Source organism: Vicugna pacos, chromosome 27, assembly GCF_048564905.1.
Source record: "Vicugna pacos chromosome 27, VicPac4, whole genome shotgun sequence".
NCBI lineage: Eukaryota > Metazoa > Chordata > Mammalia > Artiodactyla > Camelidae > Vicugna > Vicugna pacos.
Genome location: NC_133013.1, coordinates 22,782,353 through 22,803,736, shown reverse-complemented (window position 1 = coordinate 22,803,736; position 21,384 = coordinate 22,782,353). Strand labels below are relative to the sequence as shown.

Sequence of the window (21,384 nt, the reverse complement as noted above, 5' to 3'; positions counted from 1 at the left end):
GAAGAGGTGAGCAGACTGGATATAGCCTTTCACACTGTCCTTAAAGGTTTTTCTTTGGAAAAATCCCTAGGCTTTGAAATATTAATGGATAAGTAACCCTTATCGACCACCTCCAATGAGCAGGGCAGTGGGGATTTCTTTTCAGGATGAGAAAAATAGAGAAAAAGCACAGGGCCTACAAGGACAGTGCAGTTTGACAAATGTCCATCCCGAAGAAACAGGAAATGATTCCTTCCAAGGCGGCTATGCTGCAAGACACAGAGCATTTCAGAAAACATCTGGTTTGTGTTTTTACCAAGATTCAGGGAGATACATGTTGCACCTACAGAACCGCAGGAAGCCACCAAGAAGAGGGAATAATCTGAGAGCAGAAAGATTTCCTGTGCTCTGGGCAGCACAACGTGCTGGGGGTCGGGGAGCTGGGTCCTGGCCTGAGCCAGGCGGACAGAGCAGGCTGGGAATTCAGAGGTCTGGATGGAGGCCAGAGAGCCAGCAGGCCACCCGGTGGGCCCCTGAGGGGGTCAGGCGAGCAGACACCGGAGAAGACGCATGCTGGTGCAGGCCAGCAGGCTGCCCTGCCTGGACGGTCAGAGAGCTGTGTTCAGTAGGATGCCACCGTCCCCCCACAAATCCCTCGTCCCTGGGGTTGCTCAAATGAACACAGTGGCCCTGGGGCCTGCGTTTTGGAAGTGTTCTCATTTTGTAATTAGGAAAAGAAATATAGCTATTAAACAAAAAAGAGTGTATAAATCGTCTTACCTGATGTTGTATTTTAATCAGCCTAATACAAAAATCCACATTTTCAAGACAAACAAGAAAAACTAAGCCAAAGCCATCATCCAAATAGACATTAACTCAAAATAAACAAGCAAACAAACACCTAAAACACCCGGAAAGACGAAACCCAGCGTCTTCGAAGCCCCTTGCCGGCTCCAGGTGGCCCGCGGTCTCTGGAGCTCGGCCTGGGCAGGGCTGCTCAGGGCACTTACTTGATCATCTGCGGCACCGTGACCTTGGAGTTCTCCTCGAACGCGTTCATCATGAGCCCATTGCACCGGATGTTATCCACACACTGGAATCAGAGAGGACCCCAGGGTCAGAGCCTCAGCCTCCACTCTGAGACCTGAGTGCAGGGTTCACGTGCCCTGGTGCGACACAGGGTCCTCAACCTCCAGGGCATCGCAGAGGCAAAGGCAAGGTCAACGCGGAGCATCCCTTGGACTTCAGTCTGAAGTCCCCAGCTCAGTGACCTTCTGAGTATTAACTTGATCTCGCTGGGCCTTAGCTTTCCTACCTGCAAAATGGGGGATAATGGTTCCTACCTCCTTGGGTTGTTTGCAAAATGGAAGCGTCTGACCCTGGCCACCCTGTGGCTGACCTCTGAGATCCAGTGCCAAGGTCAAGACCAGACCCACCGTGCTCTGGGATGTCTCCCCGGGGAGGCCGGCTCAGCAGGGCCTCCGTGCCCCCTGCGCACGGGTGCTGTCCTGCACCCTGTCCTCTGCCCACCACAGGGCCAACACTCTGAAGCTGCAGCTGGTTTTCCATATAAAACTCCCGCCCCCGGGGGAGGCAAGGCTGCCGGCACTGGGGGACACAGACAACTGTATGATATATTCAGCCTCTGAAAAACCTCAAAATCCAAATTTTTCTTTGAATAAAAAGTACACCTCCTCCAATAAAAAAAGATACAAAGTCACACTTCTTCCTCTTCATTGCCCGCCGCCCCAAGCCGCCACATTGCACCATGAGAGGGTTTATCCTAGGCCTGGGGGTGGGGGCGCATCCCAGGATCTTCTGGTTTTGAGGATGTATGTGTTGGGGGAGGGGTCCAAGTCCCTAGAAGGTGAGAGCAAAGAGGCTGGTGCAGTGGGTGCTCCCAGGCCCAGTCCTGGTCCCAGCCAGGCCCCCTGCTCTTTGGGGGCCTCCAGAGGAAGCTTTCCTCAGTTGCCCTTCCCAGCTCCTCCTCTCTAGCCCCACACTCTGAGACTTTCTTTAGCTCTGGTTCTGCCAGCAACCCTGAAACGTAGGGCACCTGGCCCCGGATCAGAGCTTCCTGGGGGCATCAGAGGGCCTGGGGGCCCTGACACCCATTGGCATCAGCCATGCAGCCCTCAAGGGGGCAGAGGCCCCAGAAACACTCTCCAGGCCAGTGGCCCTGAGCCTTTGATGGCTTGCTGAGGACAGGAAAGGGCCACGCTCGGTGTTTCCAGTTTTCCGACTTCCCCGGGGCACGCTAGTTGTGTGAAGGCGTGGGAAGACTCAGCAGGAGCAGACAGACACCCGCTACACGCCCGCCCCGTCCCGCCATCCTCTGCTGGGGCTGTGAGGGAGGCAGGCAGGCAGAGGCAGTGGTGTGTGGGCAGTCAGGGCAGCGCAGACGTGAGGCATAAAAACGAGGGGCAGGGAGTGAGTGAGGGGAGTCCCCCTTAAATGCAGAGGAGACTCTGCCCCCAGTTCTCCATAAATACAACTCCCAGGCCCCCTGCCCGGAAAGGGGGCCATCTCCTGCCTTGCTGCCCCCTTCCTCCGTCAGCTGCTACCCTAATACAGCCATCTGCTCTGCAGAGCGCAGACCGCAGGCCGGCGGCCCTGGAGGAGTTTATCTGCTGTTGGGACAAGGCTGCGCGGATTCATCGAAGGCCCTTGCAGGGCCCAGGGAGAGGCCTGTCCTCGGGCCGGAAGCCTGGCGCTGCCGACAGCCTCTTTCCAGACTCAGATCTCTGCCTGGTCCTGCAGGGAGGGGCCCACAGCCCCCTGGGTCTGTTCTCTGGTCCCCGGGGAGTCTGTGCTTCCTGTGCAGGCAAAGAGGGAGGGTGAAACCTGGGCTTTGCGAGGCCTTGGCTCTCTCTCCTGGCTCTGCTACATCCAACATCCTTGGGTCATGGTGCTCAGACTTTCCCTTGGCACCAGTGACCTGGGGTGAGTGCTAAAATGCAGGTTCCCAGGCACCACCCCAGAGACTTGGACCTAGTGTGTCTGCAGGGCTGGAGGGGAGAGCCCTGGAATGTGGAGTTTAAAAAAATCACCCTCGAGATGATCCAGATGCACGGGCTTCCCAGACCACACTCTGCAGGTGGCCCAGAGGCCTCTGAGAACTGGGCAAGTAGCGGGGCTCAGCCTTGGCTGGGGCTGCCCTTGGAGACACCGCGTCTTCCCATCAGAGCCCTACAGCTGACCCCGGACCCCCAGCCAGCTTAGGTGTGAAGGAACCACTTGCTTTCAGGAACAGGTGATGCTGCTCACCTGGCTGATGTCACTGGTCCACGCCGCCTTCTCCTGTCTGGATGAGGCCACGAGGATGACCGTGAAGGGTGGGGAATCCTTTGGCTCCACCCCGATCTTAAAATCCAAGTGATCTATGTCTTGGCCGGATCCTTTGGCTTCCAGTTGCAAAACACGGAGTTGGCAGAATGAGTGTGGGCCTTTTTCGAGTCGGAAAACATTTGAACGGTACTCTGCCTTACCCATCGGTGAAGGCACTGCATCGGTAAGGCATCAGGGCACTTGCTGGTTTCAGAACTTTTTTTTAAGGTGAGGAATCCCCACTTCACAGATGGAAAGACTAAGCCCTGGAGTGCAGAGCAGCTTCCAGCCACACAGGGGCAGCTCTGAATCGGAGCCGGAAGAGCCTTTGGGAATCATGGGTCGACCCTCTGCCCTCATCACGCCAATGGGGAGCTGAGGTCCCCAGGGAGGACTTTTGTAAGACGCCCAGCGGAGCAGCTGCTCAGCCAAGCCTTGCAGCAGGGACCTCCTGCCCCCACAAAGAGATCCTGGGGCCAAAAGAACTTCAGATCTTGAGTTTTATGGACGGGGCTGGACATTTAGCTCAGTTGAGGGCTCCCCCAAGCCAAAGTAAATTCTAGGTATTTTTGTTACTGCTCTTAATCTGAACTGTTCCTTGAACTCTTGGAAGCTGTTTGTTTGGAAAGATTGAGGTCACAGCTCAGGGATTCCTTTCGATGCAGCCGCGTTAACTGGGAGTGCACTGAATGGGATGGAATGTTGTGGAAGGTCTGCCACAGCCCTGGACTCTGCTTGCTGGCAACGTGACCATGGGGTGGTGCCCTTCCTGCTCTGGGCCCCAGACGTCCTCCTGTGCAAGCAGAGTGGGATGTAATGGCTCTGAGGTCCCCACCCCTTCTGGTGTTGACACTCGAGAATTGTAGGATTCCTTGCTGGGCACAGGAGAGCCTGCTCCATGTGGTGACTCGGGGATGGGATGGTGCTGGCCCCTCTGAGAAGTGGGGTGTCTAGGTGTTGAGTGGGGGACGTGTAGGGTCCTGCCTCCACTCCCCTTGGCCCTGCAGGGAAAAGAACTTTGGGGCCTGACGACTCCACTTGAGTCTGGACCAGCTGTGGCCAAGATGGAAGGAGGTTGCGCTGGTAAGAGCCCCAGGTAAACTGTTGCACATTTATTCTAGCCTTGAGGGGCCACCTGGAGGTGTGAAGGGTGCAGAGCTCAGCTGGTGCTGGGGCTGACCAGGGTGCATGCGTACAAGTGCATGTGTGTGTGTGTGTATGTGTGTGTATGTGTGTGTGTGTGTGTCCATCAAGTGTGTGTATGGACTAGGCTCTTGGCCCCTAGCAAACCGCAAGCCTGACACCAAGGCATGCTGGGACTGGGATCTGAGGTCCTTCAGACACAGCCCTGCCCTGAGGAGCCCCAGTCCGGGGAAGGGCAAAGATGGAGGGTCCAGCTGGTGTATCCCCGCGGGCAGCATCCAGAGCCATGGCTGGGGGCCAGTGAATGAGGGAGACATGGACCAACTTTGGTCCAGTCAAGCGACAGCAGTGACCCCACCCCTTAGCCCAAAATAATGACCTCGTTCCCCAATTCTGATTCTGAGAAATCCCATGGAACGCCCCCACCCCGAGGCTTTCCAAATGCCTGGGCACTGCCCTCCCCGCATTTCCCTGTCTGACCCGTCTGCTGTGTTGAGGCCCCACTCACATGCTCCCTTCTCCCTGAAACCTTGCCTCCCATCCTGGCCACTCCAGTCCCACTGTGGGGGACGGTTCCCCTGCACTCCCCCTGGCAGGGGCACGTGTGTCCCTGCACACTCCACCCTTTTCCACTGGAGGACAGAGATGGGCTGGTGCCCCCTGGTCTCTTCCTTGAGGCCCCCAAACCGAATGGCACCAAAAAGTCCAGGGACCCAAGAAGCTTTGAAGGAACCAGGAGGGGTGGGGGAGGCTATCACCTACTGGGCCAGGGAGCTCCTTCTCTAAGGACCTGGCCCCTCTGGGTTCAGGACCACCCTTCAGCAGCCTCCCTTCCTCCCAAGAAAAAAACAATGCCTGGGCCCAACCCTCTGGGGTTAGTGTGTGTGTAGCACACAGGCTTGCATGTGACCGTCACACTCACCTTCCTCCTCCGTGCTTTCTGGGTCCTCCAATAAGGTGCAGTCAATGAGGGATATGACTCCATTCTGAAAAAGAGCAGGGGCCGCCTTGAATCAAAGTGGGAGATGTGCTAGTTTTGGCGTCCTGGATATCAGGATGGGAAGGGACTTTAAAAGTGAGCACGTATGTGTGCATTACATGCTGAGCCATTTTGGTTTTTAAATTGAAGAACTTTATTTTCATATAAGGAGCCCAATGAAGCGGCTCCAGTAGGATTGGCTCAGAGACACCTTCCCCAAATGCAGGTCAAGGTTGGGCTGGGGGCGGAGGGGCCAGAACCTGGCTCGCATGGCCTCTTCTTGACCTACCACAGCTCCGAGACAGCACCTCGTAGTCCTAAATCTGCAGAAGTTGGAAAGCCCTCATATATATCACTAGGGAAACGGACCTGTCTCAGGTATGGTTATTCTGATTTTATAGGTGAAGAAATGAAATCACAGAGTTAAATGTCTCGTCCACGGCCATCTGGCTAGTTAGTGGTAGAGTCTGGAGAGAGCCTCACCAGCCTGATCCCAGCTGAAGGTCAGCGGCTGGGTTTCAATTACTAAGAATATGGAAATCTGCCTCCTTTCCTTGGGTGTGTGGGCATCTCTTGGGTGTGGGATCCCTTGATGTTGTAGTGAGAAATCAGAGCAGCCGTACTGTGCTGGCTATAAAGCACATCCACAAATTCCTTGACACCCTTTCCATCAGAAAATGAAGGCTACTTCCTGTCCTCTTGAGTGTGTGCTGGACTCAGTGACTTGCTTCTTATTTAGAGAATAAAGCAGAAGTGATGGGGTGTGGCTTTGGGATCTGCAGCCTCCTACTTGCTTTCTTGTTGTCTCTTGGACCACTTGTTTTAGGGGAAGCCGACTGCTGTGTCATGAGGAGAGGGCTACGGATGAGGGACTGAGGCCCCCAGCCAACAGCCATGTGAGGGGACCATGCTGGAAAAGGATCCCCGACCCCAGTCGAGCCTGCGGATGATTGCAGCCCCTGCTGCCGCCTTGACTGCAGCCTCATAGGAGACCCCGAGCTACCCACATCCTGATCTCCTGACTCACAGAAACCATGAGACAACAAATGTTTGTTTTAAGCCACTCTATTTGGGGATAATTTGTTACACAGCAACAGATAAATAATAGAATAACTGATGGTAACAAAGACCTGGCCATGCAGCTAATCTATAGATGAAAACGTCTGCAGGGCAGGCAGCCACCTGGGAGGCAGAGGGGGACGGGAGAGGCATCAGAGCGGCCCCAGTCTTGGGTTCTGCTTCTTGCCTGGCTCCTTGGTGGCCGCGGGGGAGCGCCCCAGGTCTTGGTGGGCCTTAATTTGCGCCGTGACGTTACTGGGCTTGATAATCTCAAAAGCCCCGTCCAGCTCTAACCGTCTGCTGCTGGAAGTTCAAAAAACTCTTACGGTAGTTTTAGATCTGGCGGAGTGGTAGCATGCCCCTTTCAGGAGGACTTGAGGCATTCATTCTGTTTCCAACTGCAGTATTTAATGAGAAGTGGTTCGAATTTTAGCTTATGGTTTAAGAACAGACGCTGGAGCCAGACTCCCTGGGTTCAAATCCCCACTCTGCCCCTGCTAGCTCCTCCCAGAAGTCTCTGTCCCCTCATCCATACAAAGGGGAAAGGAATAGTGCCTGCCTCGGTGGGCTGTTCTAGGAGTTAAATATACATGAAGCATTTGGCCTACTGCCTGGCGCCCAGTATCACTCTGCAAAGCTTGCTATTGTTACTATTACAAGTTCACACTCTACAACTAAGAGTGACAATGACTGTTATCTATTGAGCACTTACCAGGTGCCAAGCCCGGAGCCATGGGCTTTGCACCCACTCCCTCGCTTAATCCTCACAGTACTCCTGAGGAGTAGGTACTTTTCTCTCCCATTTTGCAGATAAAGTAAACTGAGGCTCATGAAGTCACCCACTGGTAAGTCTCAGTGCTAGAAGTTGAGCAGCACTCGGGTTCCGTGTTCTTTATCAGTGTGCAAAGAGACTTTAAAAACTCAAACAAATGAACAACTCCCCAAACCAAAATAACGTAAAACTAACAAACATAAAAACACATGCTTTCAGACTAGGAAGCGACCTTAAAGTCTCCAGTTCAACCTGCCCCTACTGACCCCCCACCTGCTGGGGGGAACTGTCCCCCCAGCCTGGACAGAGATCTCCCAGCAGAACCTCCAGAGCTAATAAATAATGACGGCTTTCCTTGATACATGATTTGGTGGAAACTGGAGTATCAGTGTTTGTAAATTAATTCCCCCTTGTGCAGCCAATCGACTAATCTGCCGACACGTTAACATCAGCAGTACATTCTGGGAGCCAGGGCTTGATCTGTGAGCTCTGCAGTTTAGGGCCAGGCATCCAGGGTCTGGAAGGATGATTCCCCTGATGCCCTGGCTTCGTTAAGGGCACCTTCTGGCCCTTTCCAGGCTCCAGAGTGTTCAGATTTGAAATCTGCCAAAGCGAGCTTCCGCGGGGATGGACACAGGGCTGGGGAGACTAGAGCCGATCGAGGCCGGGGGGGCCTCCTCCCCGGAGCAGGTGTACGGCCACCTGCCTGTCTCCGTGCACGCCTTGGGTGAGGCCCCTCGTCCCTGTTTTGCAGATGAGGAAGTGAGGTGTAGACAGGGGCGGGGAAGATTCCAGGGTCACACACGTGTAAGAGACAGAGGTGGGAGGGGTCCTGAGCTGACAGCAGCGAGACAGGCCATGTGCCGTGCTGGGGGGCAGCAGATTCTGCGCGGGGTGTGGGCTCTTGTGCTGGCCGAGTGAGTGCCTGAGGGGGTGTCAGGAGGGGCTCGGTCTGAGCTCCTTTTGACTGGAAAAGAGAGGCTCAGGCTGCTGCCCTGTCCTCTGCCAGGTGCCACCATCCCCCAGCTGCCCCTCATACACCTGCACACGGGCCTTTTAAGGGCTCCTCTGGCCCCCTCGGCTCCTCCGGCCCAGCACCCAGCTGTGGGGGTGCCTTCGGGGGTCTTCAAACTCACTTTCCCACTTCCTGTAATTTCTCCAGTAGAAAACCAGTCACTGGCCTTCTCATTCCAAGCCACCACTCTCAAGTCTCTGACACGCTTGCCCACCCTCTGGGCCCACGGTCGGGGCAGTCAAGACCCCGAGATCAGGGCAGAGCCTGCTGGGAGCCCCTGGACTGCCAGCCCCGCAGCTCCCGCCGCCCTTACCTTGGTCAGGTGGAGCTTCCCGCCGGAGCCTCTGGTGCAGATGATCAGATGCTTAGAAAACAGGAAGCACTGTCGCTCGCCCTCTTTCTTTAGGGACAGAGACCCCAGGCGTCCCCTGGTGATCTTGCCCTTTTCGGACATGGGCACCTGGATGAGGGATCCTGCGGATGGAGGAGAGAGACCCTGAGCCCATATTCCAGCATGACCCTTCGCCTCTGACCCAGCCTTGAGGATGCATGTGGGGTCACGATGCCAGTGGCTGTGGCAGTGGGACAAGGCTACCCGAGTTCTTGGTAGCAAACACGTACCATGGACGCTCCCTCTAGCCCCTCCTCAGGGCCAGATGGCGGGGGTCGTGTGGGGGATGATCGGAAAAACTCCACGCAGCACCCTTTGACCTAGCCAGGGCCGGGGCCTTGGAAAGCAAAGGAACCCTCAGGTGAGAATGCAGGGCTGGACTGGAGGTGGGCGTGGCAGGAGGCTAAACATATGTGGAGCTGGCTGCCAGGTCCAGCCCAGCCCCTCAGGTTGGGAGGAACTTCTTTGGCCCAGGGCGATGGAGCAGACTCCTGGTTTGTGGGACGCTGCCCATCCCAGGGGAGGCCATTCTTGGGGCCACCTCCAGCTTGGGCCCAGCACAGCTCAGGGGGAGCTGAGAGACAGACTAGGTTGGCTCTGGGCTCAGCAGGTCCCTGGGTGGGCCTGGGGGAAGGACACAGGGACCACACATAGGGGCTCAGAACAAACTCCAAGGTGAGGGCAGCTGGGGCCAGCGGCAGCTGCACAGGCCAGCGGGAGGTGCTGGCAAGCTTTTCATCTGGCCAGAGAATCCTAGGACTAGACGGAAGGAAGGCGACAGGTCCATCCTGTGGTGGAGTCACCTCTGGGGCACACGAGCGGAAGCTGAAGTTTCCCAGGGGGCACGGAGTCTGAACCAAGTGGCCTTAAAGGCATCACGGCTCTAACACCCGGGGCTGCAGAGTCTCTCTTCTGGCCCCTCTCAACCGGGTTGTGCCTCTCAAGGTCCCCAAGGTCAGTGAGGCCCAAGGGTGAGGAAAAACTACCCATGAGAACCACTGTGATCACGGCCTCCCCCGAGAGGCAAAGGATGCTGAGCAAAGGACAGAGGGACTGGCCCACCTGGGATGCTGAAAATGCTTGTGATTCACGGGGCCAGTCGGAATCTGTCCCCATCTTCCCCTCTCTACTCTTTCTCCAAAAGGACATGCCAGTGTTTAATATGACATACAATAGACAAACCCAGGCCATCTGGGGAGGACTATGTTTACATCTGGGGAGAAGGAAACTGTGAAAACCAATAATATCTGCATCTATATGTATAGATACCGACATCTCCCTGTAGCTGTCGCTTTCCCCTGGCAGTCCCGGAATACTCTGCAGTCACGCTGGCAGGTTTTGGCACACAGCAGCCAAACCAACTGGTGGTGTCCCCGAGTGCCACCTGCCTCCTGCTGCTGGGCCCACCTGGCGGGGTGGCAGGGCGCGGAGGCCATACCTTGCCTCACAAAGGTCTGGCTGGTGTCCAGGAGGATCTCGCAGCCTTCGATGATCATGCGCTCGATGGCCAGGTTCTTTCGGATGTTCTCTGTCTCGCTTACCTCATCATGCATTATCCTGTGGGGACAAGCAATGACCATCAGGGACTGGCTGTTCCCGCCTCCCAGGGAGGAGGGAATGCCGGTCTCTGGCCAGACCTAGGAGGAAAGCCTGGGGTCCAGGATTCGCAGGTGGAGCCCATTGTCGTAAAGCGGGAGACAGCTCGCATCTACCGAGTGCCTGCGGGGTGTGTGCACGTTATGGGGAGGAGGGTGGGTGTCTCATTTTGTCCTCTGACAGCGCAAGGAGGAAACAGAGGTTAACTGCTAGGAAGCAGGTCTGTCTGAGTTAGAGTCTGAACCTCGTGGATCAGAGACAGCAGAGCTGGGAGGAAGATGGGTGTACAGGAGACATCCTTGGTTCCCCACCCTGCCCCTCATCCCATTGCCAGCCTTATTTCCATCCATAGAACAAACCAAGTTCATTCCTGCCTCAAGGCGATTTGTCCTTGCTGTTTCTTCCCCCTGAACACTCTTTATACGGTTGTTTCCTTAATCCTCAGGCTCTGGACTGGCTTATTTCTGAAGCACCTGGCAATCCAGCTGGCTCAGCGAAAGACTGACTTCGGCTTACTTCTATCGGCTCTGGCACACAGCTCGCCCTTAAGAACACAGACAACTCTTCTTTCTGGCCTCCTGACTGCTGCAACACCCCTCCTCTCCAGGAGGTGGCAGTACTGAACTGCTTTTAAACAATTGCCCTGGTGGGAAAAGGTAGATGTGAGCTGCCAACTTTGCTAAAAGCCGTGGAGTCTTAGGACTGTAGTGAGTAGTTTTTTTTTTTTTTTTTTGGAGGGGGTCTGAGAAAAGTACCCCACCTACTCTAATAAAAGCACAAAACCTCCTATTTGTTTGCTGATGCCTGAAATTCTATAATTAAGACCAATAAGAGGGCTGATTAATATGTATGCGGCTTACAGAGTTCTCGCATAGACATTATCCAATTTAAGCCCCACAACAATGGGAGATGGCACTGGTGGAGCTGGAGCTGAGATTAGTGCAATCAGCACGAGGTGGGGCAAACTACTCAGCCCCTCCCAGCCTTAGTTTCCGCATCTGTAGTTTGTTGGGATGAGGATGGAAAATAACGTATTTCGTGGGCTGACCCTCTTCCTGGCACATGAGAGGCGCTTGAATAAAGGGTGATGATCTTTGTTGCCATTATCATGGCTGCAAAAATGTTATTATAAAAAGGTGGCACACTGTAAATTTGTTAATTTTTTCTGGTTATCAGACTGGGGCATTGAGATGGTGTCTTTCTGCCTTAGGGGCCCTGGTCCCCTCCTCCCTGCCCTTCAGCAATGCTCTTCTTGGGAGCCCAGGCCTTAGCCTTCTTGTAGAAACAACATGGGACAGGGAGGCACCTTTTGGGGTATATGCAGCTGTGGCTAGAGACTCCACTTTTGGAATTAGCCAAAGTCAATCAGAACCATCTCTCTTGATGAGGGTGGGGATTTAGCTAGAGTCTGGATTTGCTAAAAAATAAGGGGGTGAATCCAAAGTGGCAAAACTAGTTTTGCTATTAGAGGTGTGTCAACTGTAGCTGCTCAGGGTAAGTGGCAGCTCCAGGCTAGGGGGGGGGCATGCTGTACATGCAGCTGAAGGGCCTCGGGGGCTCTGGGAAGGCATGGGTTTCTAGGGCCTGAGATTCCTGGGGGAACCAAAAGTGATGACCTGGGTTATCAATGAGCCCAGGAGTTCAGGAGGAAAAACAGGACCAAGGCCAGAGGCAGGAGAGAGCCAGCCCTGAGGGCGCAGTGTTTCTGAGCACAGCCAGGGAGGGGTGGGTTATCTGACGTTTCCTGCTGTGGCTGGAGCTTTCCACAGGCCCCCAGGGAGGGTGCCAGGGGGAAGAAAGGGCTGTTGTCACACGGTGGGAAAACCCTCTTCGGTGCTGCTAGGGCTGGGTTCCGGGCCAGGTGCAGGTGCTTAGAGCAGGCGGCACACCCAGGACCCTGGGGGAAAGGGGATTGGGGTCTTAGGCCGAATTTCTTGGCACCATATGCCACCTGCACCCCCGCCTGCACTGGTACAGGGCATCCCGCAGGGATGAGGAGCTCGCTGCCTCACGGGGGCCCCAAATCTTCTCCTTGGAGAGGACTGTAGGATCTGGCTTCCTGGGGCACGTGAGGACTGCGGTCCCCATCCCATAGTGGTTTTGTTAGCCTGCAGCCACACCCCGATTACATCCTCTCCCTAATCCTCTGCTCCGGGGCCTGTGCCCTGATCTGGTCCAGCCGGGTCCTCTTTCTGCCCAGCTGAGAGCCGTGGCCTCACTCGTTGCCCCTCGCTGGACGTGGGAAGCTGTTTAGGGCTCTGGGCTGGTTGGCAGGGCCCCGCACAGGGCTGGGGGCTGGACCCCACGCATGGCAGGCCTGGCGGACTCCGGGCGGGGGCACCGTCAGCCCGCGCCTGCCCATGGGAGGGGGTGCCCCGCGGCCGGGCTCACCTGGACAGCTCCTCCAGTTTGGACTTGGCGTAGTCCAGGCTGTTGCGCTCCACGTGCTCGTGAGGGGTGTGGGCCAGGAGCTCGTGAAGTGTCAGGATGTACCTGGGGATCTGGGGAGGGGCAGGGGACAGGGACAGAGGCAGGGGCAGGGAAGGTCAGAGGGATAGACAGAAACAGGGAGAGAAAGACAGGCTCTTCCAGGGTCTTGTCTGGGACAAGAGTCCAGAGCTTGAGGTTCTGCCCCAGCAGGAGGCAGGACCTGGGTGCAGACTCAGGACCAGGAGCTGCCCCTTCACCTTCCCGTGCGGCCCATGTCAGCTGGCCTTCCACCAGCCAGGGGCAGGGGTTGGTCCTAACCCCATTCTCCAGGCAGCCCAGAGGCCATGGCCTTTGTCACCGTGGCATCCCTGCAGGCCTGGCTCCCCACCAGCCGCGGCCCTCCCTGCCCAGCCCCCCAGCAGCCCCCCACCCCTGGGCATGTGCCCTGGCAGGCGGGGCTGGGCGCCACCTGGAACATGGGGTAGGTGAGGAAGGTCTCCAGCGTCCTCTCCTCGCAGTCGGGCTTGGCCTCATAGTGCTTCAGCAGCTTGTCGAAGTCGCGGTTCTGCTTGCAGTGGGCCAGGATCTGCAGGCTGTACTGGTGGTTACGCACGAACTCCTGGTAGATGTTGAGCATGGGCAGCAGGATGTCGAACAGGTCGGCTGGAAGGAGGGCAGGGCTCAGCCGGGGGCCGGGGCATCCCCAGGGAGACAGACGCCCCGTCGGCCCTGGACTCACCCAGCACTACCCAGGAGGTCAGGGTCAGGCTCAAAGTCCCGCCCAGAGAAACCCCTGCCTTTGGAGACGACTCTGGCACCATTACCTCCCCTGGGACAGACAGGTGGCCCCAGACATCGGGACCACATCAGAATCACAGATTTTGGAGATGGGGGCCCTGTACAGCCTGACACCTGTGTATTGGAGGGTCAGAGAGAGGAGGTGTAGTGAGCGCTGTGTTGTGTACCCCTGGAAACCCTCCAGGACCCAGGAGACTTGTTCCCAGCTGCCACCAGTGCTGGTGGCCCTCAGCTGGGTCCTCTCCTGCTGGGAACTCTCTCAGCTGAAGAAAATTGCTTTGCACAAGCTGGACCCAACAGCAGGTCCAAGTGAGGTGTAAAGGCCAGCCTCTGCCTTGATTTGGGACATCCCTGAGGGGCCACCTCAGTTCCAGAGCTTTCCATGGGGTTGGCTGAGGCCTCTGTTGTAACCGCATCGCAGACGACTCCCCTCTGCTCTGGCTCTGCCACGCTGTCATCCTGAAGGCTCCCCAGGAGGCCTCTCTCCCAGAGTGCCCCATCTGTGACAGTGACCCATCTGAGGTCACAAGGTGAGTCAGTAGCTGGCCCAGAACCAGGGCTTTCCACCACATGATATGCCCTCCTGAGTCTCTGTCCTCTCACCTTGTCCATCCCTTCGCCCATCCGTCCCTGCTCTTCCTGACCGCCCCAGCTCTGCAGCCCCTGGCTCAGGGAGCTGGATCCCCTGCTGGCCCGTCCGTCTCAATCTCCTGGGTATCTAATATCCTGCCCTTCCAGCTCTTGAAAGCCCAAATCTGCCTTCCAACACTTGCAGGGACAGAGGGGAACCACTGAAACCCCTGCTTACAAACCCCATCAAAAAAGAAAGACAAGCCTTCCTCGTAACAAACTAAGTGGGAGCTCTTACACGGGGTATTCAGCTGCCCAGTGGGCAGCATCTTCAGCTCTGTGGTCGCAGGGAAGTGTAGACCTTGTCTTTCTAAGGCTGCTTCTAATTGTGGTCTTGGGGAAAATGGGGGTCTTTGACTTGAGAAAAACAAAAATAGTGCCCACTCCCCTGGAAGCCTCTTGGCTTGCGGGCAGGAGAGCCTCTGCTGCCTCCAGTTGTTCCTTCACTTCCCGGAGCCTGTTCCCTTGACTCCATAGCGGAGGTGATGCCAACACTCACCTTTCCCTGTTGACTGGAGTGGAAGGAAGATGACACCTGGTGTGGAGGGGCGAGATGCAGGCGGCACTCCCATACACCACTCACAGTAGTGAGGGCTTGGAGGGCAATGTGACAATGCGTATACACCTGTTGTTCCACTAATTCTACTTTTTGACTACCTGCCTCAGGGAAACACTCTCCAATATGGAGAAAACTTCATAAGCAGAGATGACTATTTCTTTTCTTTTTTTTTCTAAATTTATTTTTAATGGAGGTACTGGGACTGAACCAAGGACCTCATGCATGCTAGTCACGCACTCTACCACTGAGCTATACCCTCCTTTCCAGAGATGATTATTTCTAACAGTAAAAAGGTAAAACAACTTTAAGAGCCAACAAAGGGAGATGGTTGCATAGAGGGTGGCAGGTTCACAGGGCACTGGAGCATTATACAGCCATGAAAAAGTATGCCTTCAGCATGAGAAAACACTTATGCAATAATGTTAAGCAAAAAAAAAAAAAACTCACAGTGAGATTCAAATTCTATATTCAGTATGTTTGCAATTATGTAAAATGGGAAAAAAATCCCCCAAGATGTACACATAGGAAAAAATAGGGAGGCAACAGACCCAAGTGTTTACAGTAGTTATCTTTGGGAAGCAGAACTATGGTTGATATTTTTAAACGTTTTCTACTTTTCTGGATTCTCAAAGTTTCTCAAATGGGTACATATATATTATTTTTAAAAGAGAAAAGCAGATAGGACACTAAAAATATATCGCTTCCTCCTAGAAATGTAGCTTTGGCCAACTTGTCTTTCCTCTTCTGCTCCCTCAGTGGGATTCTGTGGGTCTCTAAGGGGCCACTCTGTTACACTCTGGAAGGACAGAAGTGCCACCAGCCAGTAGGGGTGGCCCCCGCCCAGGGACTTCTTGGTGGGGGCGGGGGCAGGGGCAGGGGCAGGAAAAGCTGGGGACCTCTGCCAGGGCTGCTACTTACCCAGGACCAGAGTGGGCCAGCTGGAGATGCGGGCCTTCAGGCCTTGGTAAAAGATCTGGTGCAAAAACATGATGGTCTCGCTGAAAGAGAAAGCAAAGGGTGAGCTCTGGCCAGGAGTTCCTGCCCCCTAGGGTGCCCCGTCCCCCAGGTCCAGCAGAGCAGAGGGGCCCCAGGGGAGAGGCAGGGGCTGTCACTGCCCATGGGACCACAGCGGCTCAGGGGAGACCTTACGTGAGAGCCCCATCAGTGGGACGGACCGTGTAATTTGCGGGGCCCAGCGCAAAGCACACCCATGGGCCCCTTGTGAAGCAACAGTTAAGAACGTTGGGATGGCGACTGCAGAGCGTTCAGTCAAGCACAGGCAGTGGAGGGGCGCTTTCTGTCTGCCAGCCTCCCTTGTCCCCTCAAGTCCCCACCGGCTGGGGGTATCCCTGAGGGATCCTGGAGGAACCCAGGGCTCTGGAGAGCATGGAGGAAAACCCACTGATGATGTGGGAAGAGCTAGGGCTTGAGACCCACACAGAGCAGGGCTGGAATCTGCCTCTTGCCCCTTCCGAGCTGTGCGATCTTAAGCAAGAAGTCTAACGTCTCTGGCACATGGGTCCTTCTGTATAAAATGTGGAGGTGAAATGAGGTAACCCTTGAAAGTACGGATGCATAGCAGATGTTCAGAAAATGCTAGCTTTCCACCATCCCTTTTTGGGGGAAAAGTTAGAAAAGTGAAAAAAAGAAAAGAAAGAAATCCCAGAATCTCTGGAGGGCCTGCTTTGTCACCTCCTAAGATGCTCCAGGGAGCACGCTTTCTCATCGGTTCTCTGGGCTCTGCCTGGGCAGCCACGTGTGCCTTGGCTCCCCTCCTGGCACCCACTTCCCTGCCCTCTGCTCCCCAAGCTGCTGGCCCCAGAGCACAGACCTAGCCTGTCTCCCAGGACAAACAAAGAGCCCAAGAGAGAGGCTGCTTCTGCTCCTTCCCGTGGCGCCCCCCACCCCGCCCCTCCCTCCCCACTGTCCCTCCCGTGCTCCTGTGCAGCACCCCAGCTCCTGCTCCGTGGAAACCCAGGGGTCTCCCCAGCCTGTCTGGACTTGCCTTGAACCAGACAGGGGAAGCCAAAAGGACTCTGCTGTGCACCTCCTTCACGGAAAGGAAAACTGAGTCCAGAGAGCAAGAAGGGGCCCCCGGAGTCAGGGCTCTGAGCGTGCCCTCCTCTCTCCCTGCACTGTTCTCTGTCTTTCTCTGCCACATCTCGGCTCCCGCCTTGGGTACAGTCTGCGCGGTGTGCTCTCTGCTCCCTCCCTCTGCGCCTTCCCAGCTCTCTGAGTGGCTGTTTGAGCTCCTGGTGTTTTCCACCCTGGGGCTGTGTCACTGGGTGTCGCCCCCTCTCCCAGGGGTTTGGGCCCCACCCTGGGGTCTCCCTTTCTCAGGACGAGAGCAGGGCGTGGAAGGCACTGGGTGGGCACAGAGACGCCCCTGAGCTGCACAGCCCAGGAGGCCTGTGGGGGGCAGGGCCTGGGGTCTCACGTACACAGCGGGCCTGAGAGGCACGAGACTCTGTGACTCCAGGGGGGTTTGAAATGCCCTGTGCACCCCCACTCTGCAGAGAAAACAGACTGAGTTGGGAGAGAGAGAGCATGAGAGAGAAAAGAGGGAGAGGCCGCAAGGAGAAAGGGGGGATGGAGTGAGCGGTCGGGGAGAGAACACAGCAACTCCGGGCTGAAAAGCGAAGTCTGCGACTCTGTCGTAGCCACAGGGTGCGCAGGAGGGAAGGAAAACGTCTACCGGCAGAAGCAACAAGCAGCCAAGTAGAGGCAGGGTTCTGAGTCCTCACTCCTGAGTGGGTCCTACCCGTCACCCCTCTGAAGTTCCAGGAAAAGTGGCCCCTCCACGTGTGGTGACACACTGATTTGGGGAGTAGGGCCCCCACCTGATGGCTGAAGGCATTTTCAGTTTTCAGGCAGCAAGTCTGCTGCAGATTGACCCTTGACAAGGCTGGTTTCTGTCTGTCTGTCTGTCTGTGGTCCCTGAACTAGTTATTAGGTAGATAAACATGTACTGTACTGATTTTAAGAATTTTAGTATTCCACATGTGAAGACTCTTCAGAAAGTTCAAGAGACCAGTCCAGGGCACGTGAGAGCACACAGAGGGGGGAACATGGGCCCTGAGTGGGGGGAGGGTGGAGGTAAGAGGACTTCCAGGGGCTCCTGGGGAGCCAGGAGGCTCTGGGGAACCCTGAGAGCCGCCACAGCAAGACGCAGGGCCCCATTCCCAGGCAGCTCCAGCAGACGACGGCAGGACGAACCTTCTTAGGTTCCGACTGCACAGACTGGTAGAGTAGCATATTAGGAACGTCATAAACTGGGACTACAAAAATGTAGCTGATGAAGCCTCCATGTTTAAAGCACTATAAACTGTGAGGATGTCACCTGTAACCCTACTACCCAGAGCCTGCCATTGTTACCCATCTAACAAGAAAACATGGTCTCACTTTGATTCCACTGGCTTTAAGAGATCGTTGTTAGTGGGGCTGGTTGGACATTTTCCCTACCTACTAGCCATCTGAGTTTCTTCTTTTGGGAATTGTCAAGTCATGCCCATTTACTACTTTCTCCTTTATTAATTTTAAATAACTATACATTAAGCATATCCTCTAACATGTACACTGTGGATATTTTTGCTTAGCTATTTGCCACTGATTTTGCATGTGGTGGGTTTTAAAAATTCTTTTTTCATTCTTTTTTTGGGGGGGGTGTAGGTAATTAGGTTTATTGATTGATTGACTTGAGGGACTGGGGATTGAACCCAGGACCTCATGCATGCTAAGCACACGCTCTACCGCTGAGCTACGCTCTCCCCCCAGGCTGCCTTTTATTGTTACTAAATTCTCATGCACGCTTACGTCTGTTTCTGGACTTTCTATTTTACACTGATGATCTATTAGCCTATTCTGGCAACAGTCTCAGGCTGTTTTCATTACTTTAAATATATTTGTAAACTTTATAATATATTTTAATTAATATAGGAAATGTTTCTTTCATTGTTCTTTTTTCAGAATATTATTATCCATTTACACATATTTATTCCTTCAGCTGAACTTTAAAATCACTTTGCTACACTGCAAAGTGATTGGAATTATATTAAGCATATAGTGTATTTTGGGTGAAAATGACATTTTTATGACATGGAATCTTGCCATCCAGAATGCTGGCCCAGTTTCTGTTTCTTATACAGTCTGCAAGCTTAGAAGGATTTTTATATTTTTTAAATGGTTGAAAAAAATCAAAAGACTATTCCATGATGTGTAAAAATTATATGAAATTCACATTTTAGTGTCCATAGGTAAAGATTTACTGGAACCCAGCCACACTCATTTATTTATGGATTGTCTAAGACTACTTAGTTTTGACAGAGACCCTCTGGCCCACAAGGTCAAAAATATTTACTATCTAGCCCTTGACAGAAAAAATTTGCTGATCCCTAGTCTGTATGAATGGTGTCCCTAAAGTGTGCAGTGAACAGCCAGTGCAACTGTATTCTGTGGCCCTGTCCCTCCCAGAGCACATTTATAGTCCTGGGGGAGACCTGGACACAAAAGAAAATATTTAAGTGTGATGAATGCTACGTAAGGGGCAGCAAAGGGGCCCTGGGAGCATTCAACCAAAGAACATAAACCAACCATGACAAGGAGCATGGGGGTGGCCAGGGATATGAGAGCCAAGGAAAGACACGAAGAAAGAGTAGGAGATAGCTGCCGGAAAGAAAGTGGGAAAGGACAGCAGGTGGGAAGAATGTTCTAGCGAGAGGAAGTGACCTGTCTGCTTGGAAAGTGCTCATTTTGCCTGGTTCCCTCCCTGAGCCCAGAAAGGCGTGTGACTTGCCCGAGGCCAGTCCTAGGTAGACAGGACTCAGCCAGCAAAGGGCAGAACCAGGCATCTCCACTCCTCTGCCCCTTGAGTGTTACTCCTCATGGGTCCAGGCGCCTGTCTCTCCTCTCCAGCTCACGCAGACGTGACGAATTAATGGCAGCATGCTCCCCTAATGAGCCCCATCATCCTTCTCAACCCAAGACTCCAGGCAGCCATTGCCAATCAATCAGAGCAGGCATCAAGATAGAAACCATCTGCCACCCAGGCAGGATGCCTCTCATCACGGGGCAATGCCTGTGGTTCCCAGCACATGTCCCTGGGCATGGTTTTTATTAAAGGGAAATAATCCAAGCCCATACGCTCACTGTCTTGGGTAAACAGAACCTGCTGCAGATGTGTTGGCTCAAAGATCCTCCTTCCCCCTATTCGAGAAGCACACAATTAACCCCCCTCTTTGGTTCTGCAACACCCGCGATGAATCTGTTAACCTGGAGAGAGGTCTCTCTCTTCTCAAGGACTTCTCTGTAATGAGTGCCAGCAAATGAAATCACCAGATTAGCATCAGGTTTCCAATGTGGCTGTACACGTCAGCCTAAAAGCAAATCCAAGGGAAAGCTATGTGTGGAAATGCAGTCGAATGAGGGAGTTGGCAGCCTCTGCACTTGGCTTGTGATACATACAGACCTCTGTGCCACAGTCTGAAGTGGGGAGACCTGGGAGGTTCAAGTCCTGGATGCTGCCTCCAGAGCACTTACACAGCAAGAGGGGAGGCTGGGCTCACACACGAGGCAAAGTTCTCTCATGGTGCAGGAGTGAGAGGGAGTGTGTGCTGAGACTTGTGCTGTAATGAGCCACACTCTGGAAGTAGGGATGGGGTTAGGAGGATGAGGGGTGGGTCAATGGAGAATATTCCAGCCCATTATTTAACAGGGCAGCAGGGGGAAGCACAGGTCTTATCATAAAACAGAACTGGCTCAAAAATCCATCCCACTTGAACCCCTGAGCACACCCTGTCACCTCTCTGAGCTCTGGTGCCAGCCTCATGGGGCGTCTCTGAGGATCATAAATCACGTGGGCCAAGCACTTACAGAGAGCCCAGCACAAAGCAGGCCCCGCAAAGCACCTTCTCAACGTGGTGAGTGCAGTCCATAACGTTTAATCATGCAAAGTGCTGTGTGGGGTTTCTGTAGGTTATTGAAAAAATAATTTCAGCTAATCTTTGTGTGCACGAAAAGCATAGAGGCTAAGACAGTGAAGCTTATACTGTCTCATGTACCCAATGGGTCATATAGTGAGGTGTGAATGATTATCAGGCAGTCATTTTCTAGTTCTTCTGACCCCTCCCTGGGCCCCAGGGAAAGGAGAGGGCTCTGGCCCACTCCCAGTTGAGAACAGGGACCAGAGTAGGGGAGAGAAGTTAACCACATCAGATTTGCATGCATTAATATGATCATCAGTTCTTCTTACTTAATACAGTAAGAAAATACAACAAAAGACATCTGACTGATTTATGATGTTGAACCAGCCTTGCATTCCTAGGATAAACTCCACTTGGTCATGATGAATTACCCTTTTTATATACTTCTGGATTCAATTTGATAATATTTGGCATCTATGATCATGAAAGATACTAGTCTGTAGTCTTCTTCTTCAAAATGTCTTTTTCTGGTTTTGGTATAGAGTAATGCTGGCCTTGTAGAATGCGCTGGGAAGTGTTCATTCTCTCTGTGTTAGATTTGAATTCAGCTTCTCCCAGGGTGCATCACTGTGAAGCTTTTTGGTTGTAATGATGTCTAACTCTTCTGAGCACATGGGATGTGCTGGGCTCTGTGCTAGATTCTCTAATATCCGCAAGAGGCAAGTATACTCCCTGCTCAGTATTTCCAGTGACTGCTAGAGTCCGTATTCTAGAGGCCTTATGGATTG

The 21,384-nt window shown here is 54.0% G+C and overlaps 1 protein-coding gene across 1 annotated transcript in view; it reads right to left on the bottom strand.

Moving 5' to 3' along the window:
- Positions 1–21,384, bottom strand: part of RASGRF1 (Ras protein specific guanine nucleotide releasing factor 1) — a 94,297-nt gene that overhangs the window by 34,254 nt on the left and 38,659 nt on the right. The window contains exons 6-13 of the mRNA XM_006208790.4: positions 15,597–15,676; positions 13,161–13,354; positions 12,653–12,762; positions 10,104–10,222; positions 8,588–8,748; positions 5,372–5,435; positions 3,247–3,383; positions 990–1,072 (exon numbers count right to left, since the gene is read on the bottom strand). Of these exons, the coding sequence (XP_006208852.2) occupies positions 990–1,072; positions 3,247–3,383; positions 5,372–5,435; positions 8,588–8,748; positions 10,104–10,222; positions 12,653–12,762; positions 13,161–13,354; positions 15,597–15,676 (948 nt within the window). The remainder of the gene's footprint in view (positions 1–989; positions 1,073–3,246; positions 3,384–5,371; positions 5,436–8,587; positions 8,749–10,103; positions 10,223–12,652; positions 12,763–13,160; positions 13,355–15,596; positions 15,677–21,384) is intronic.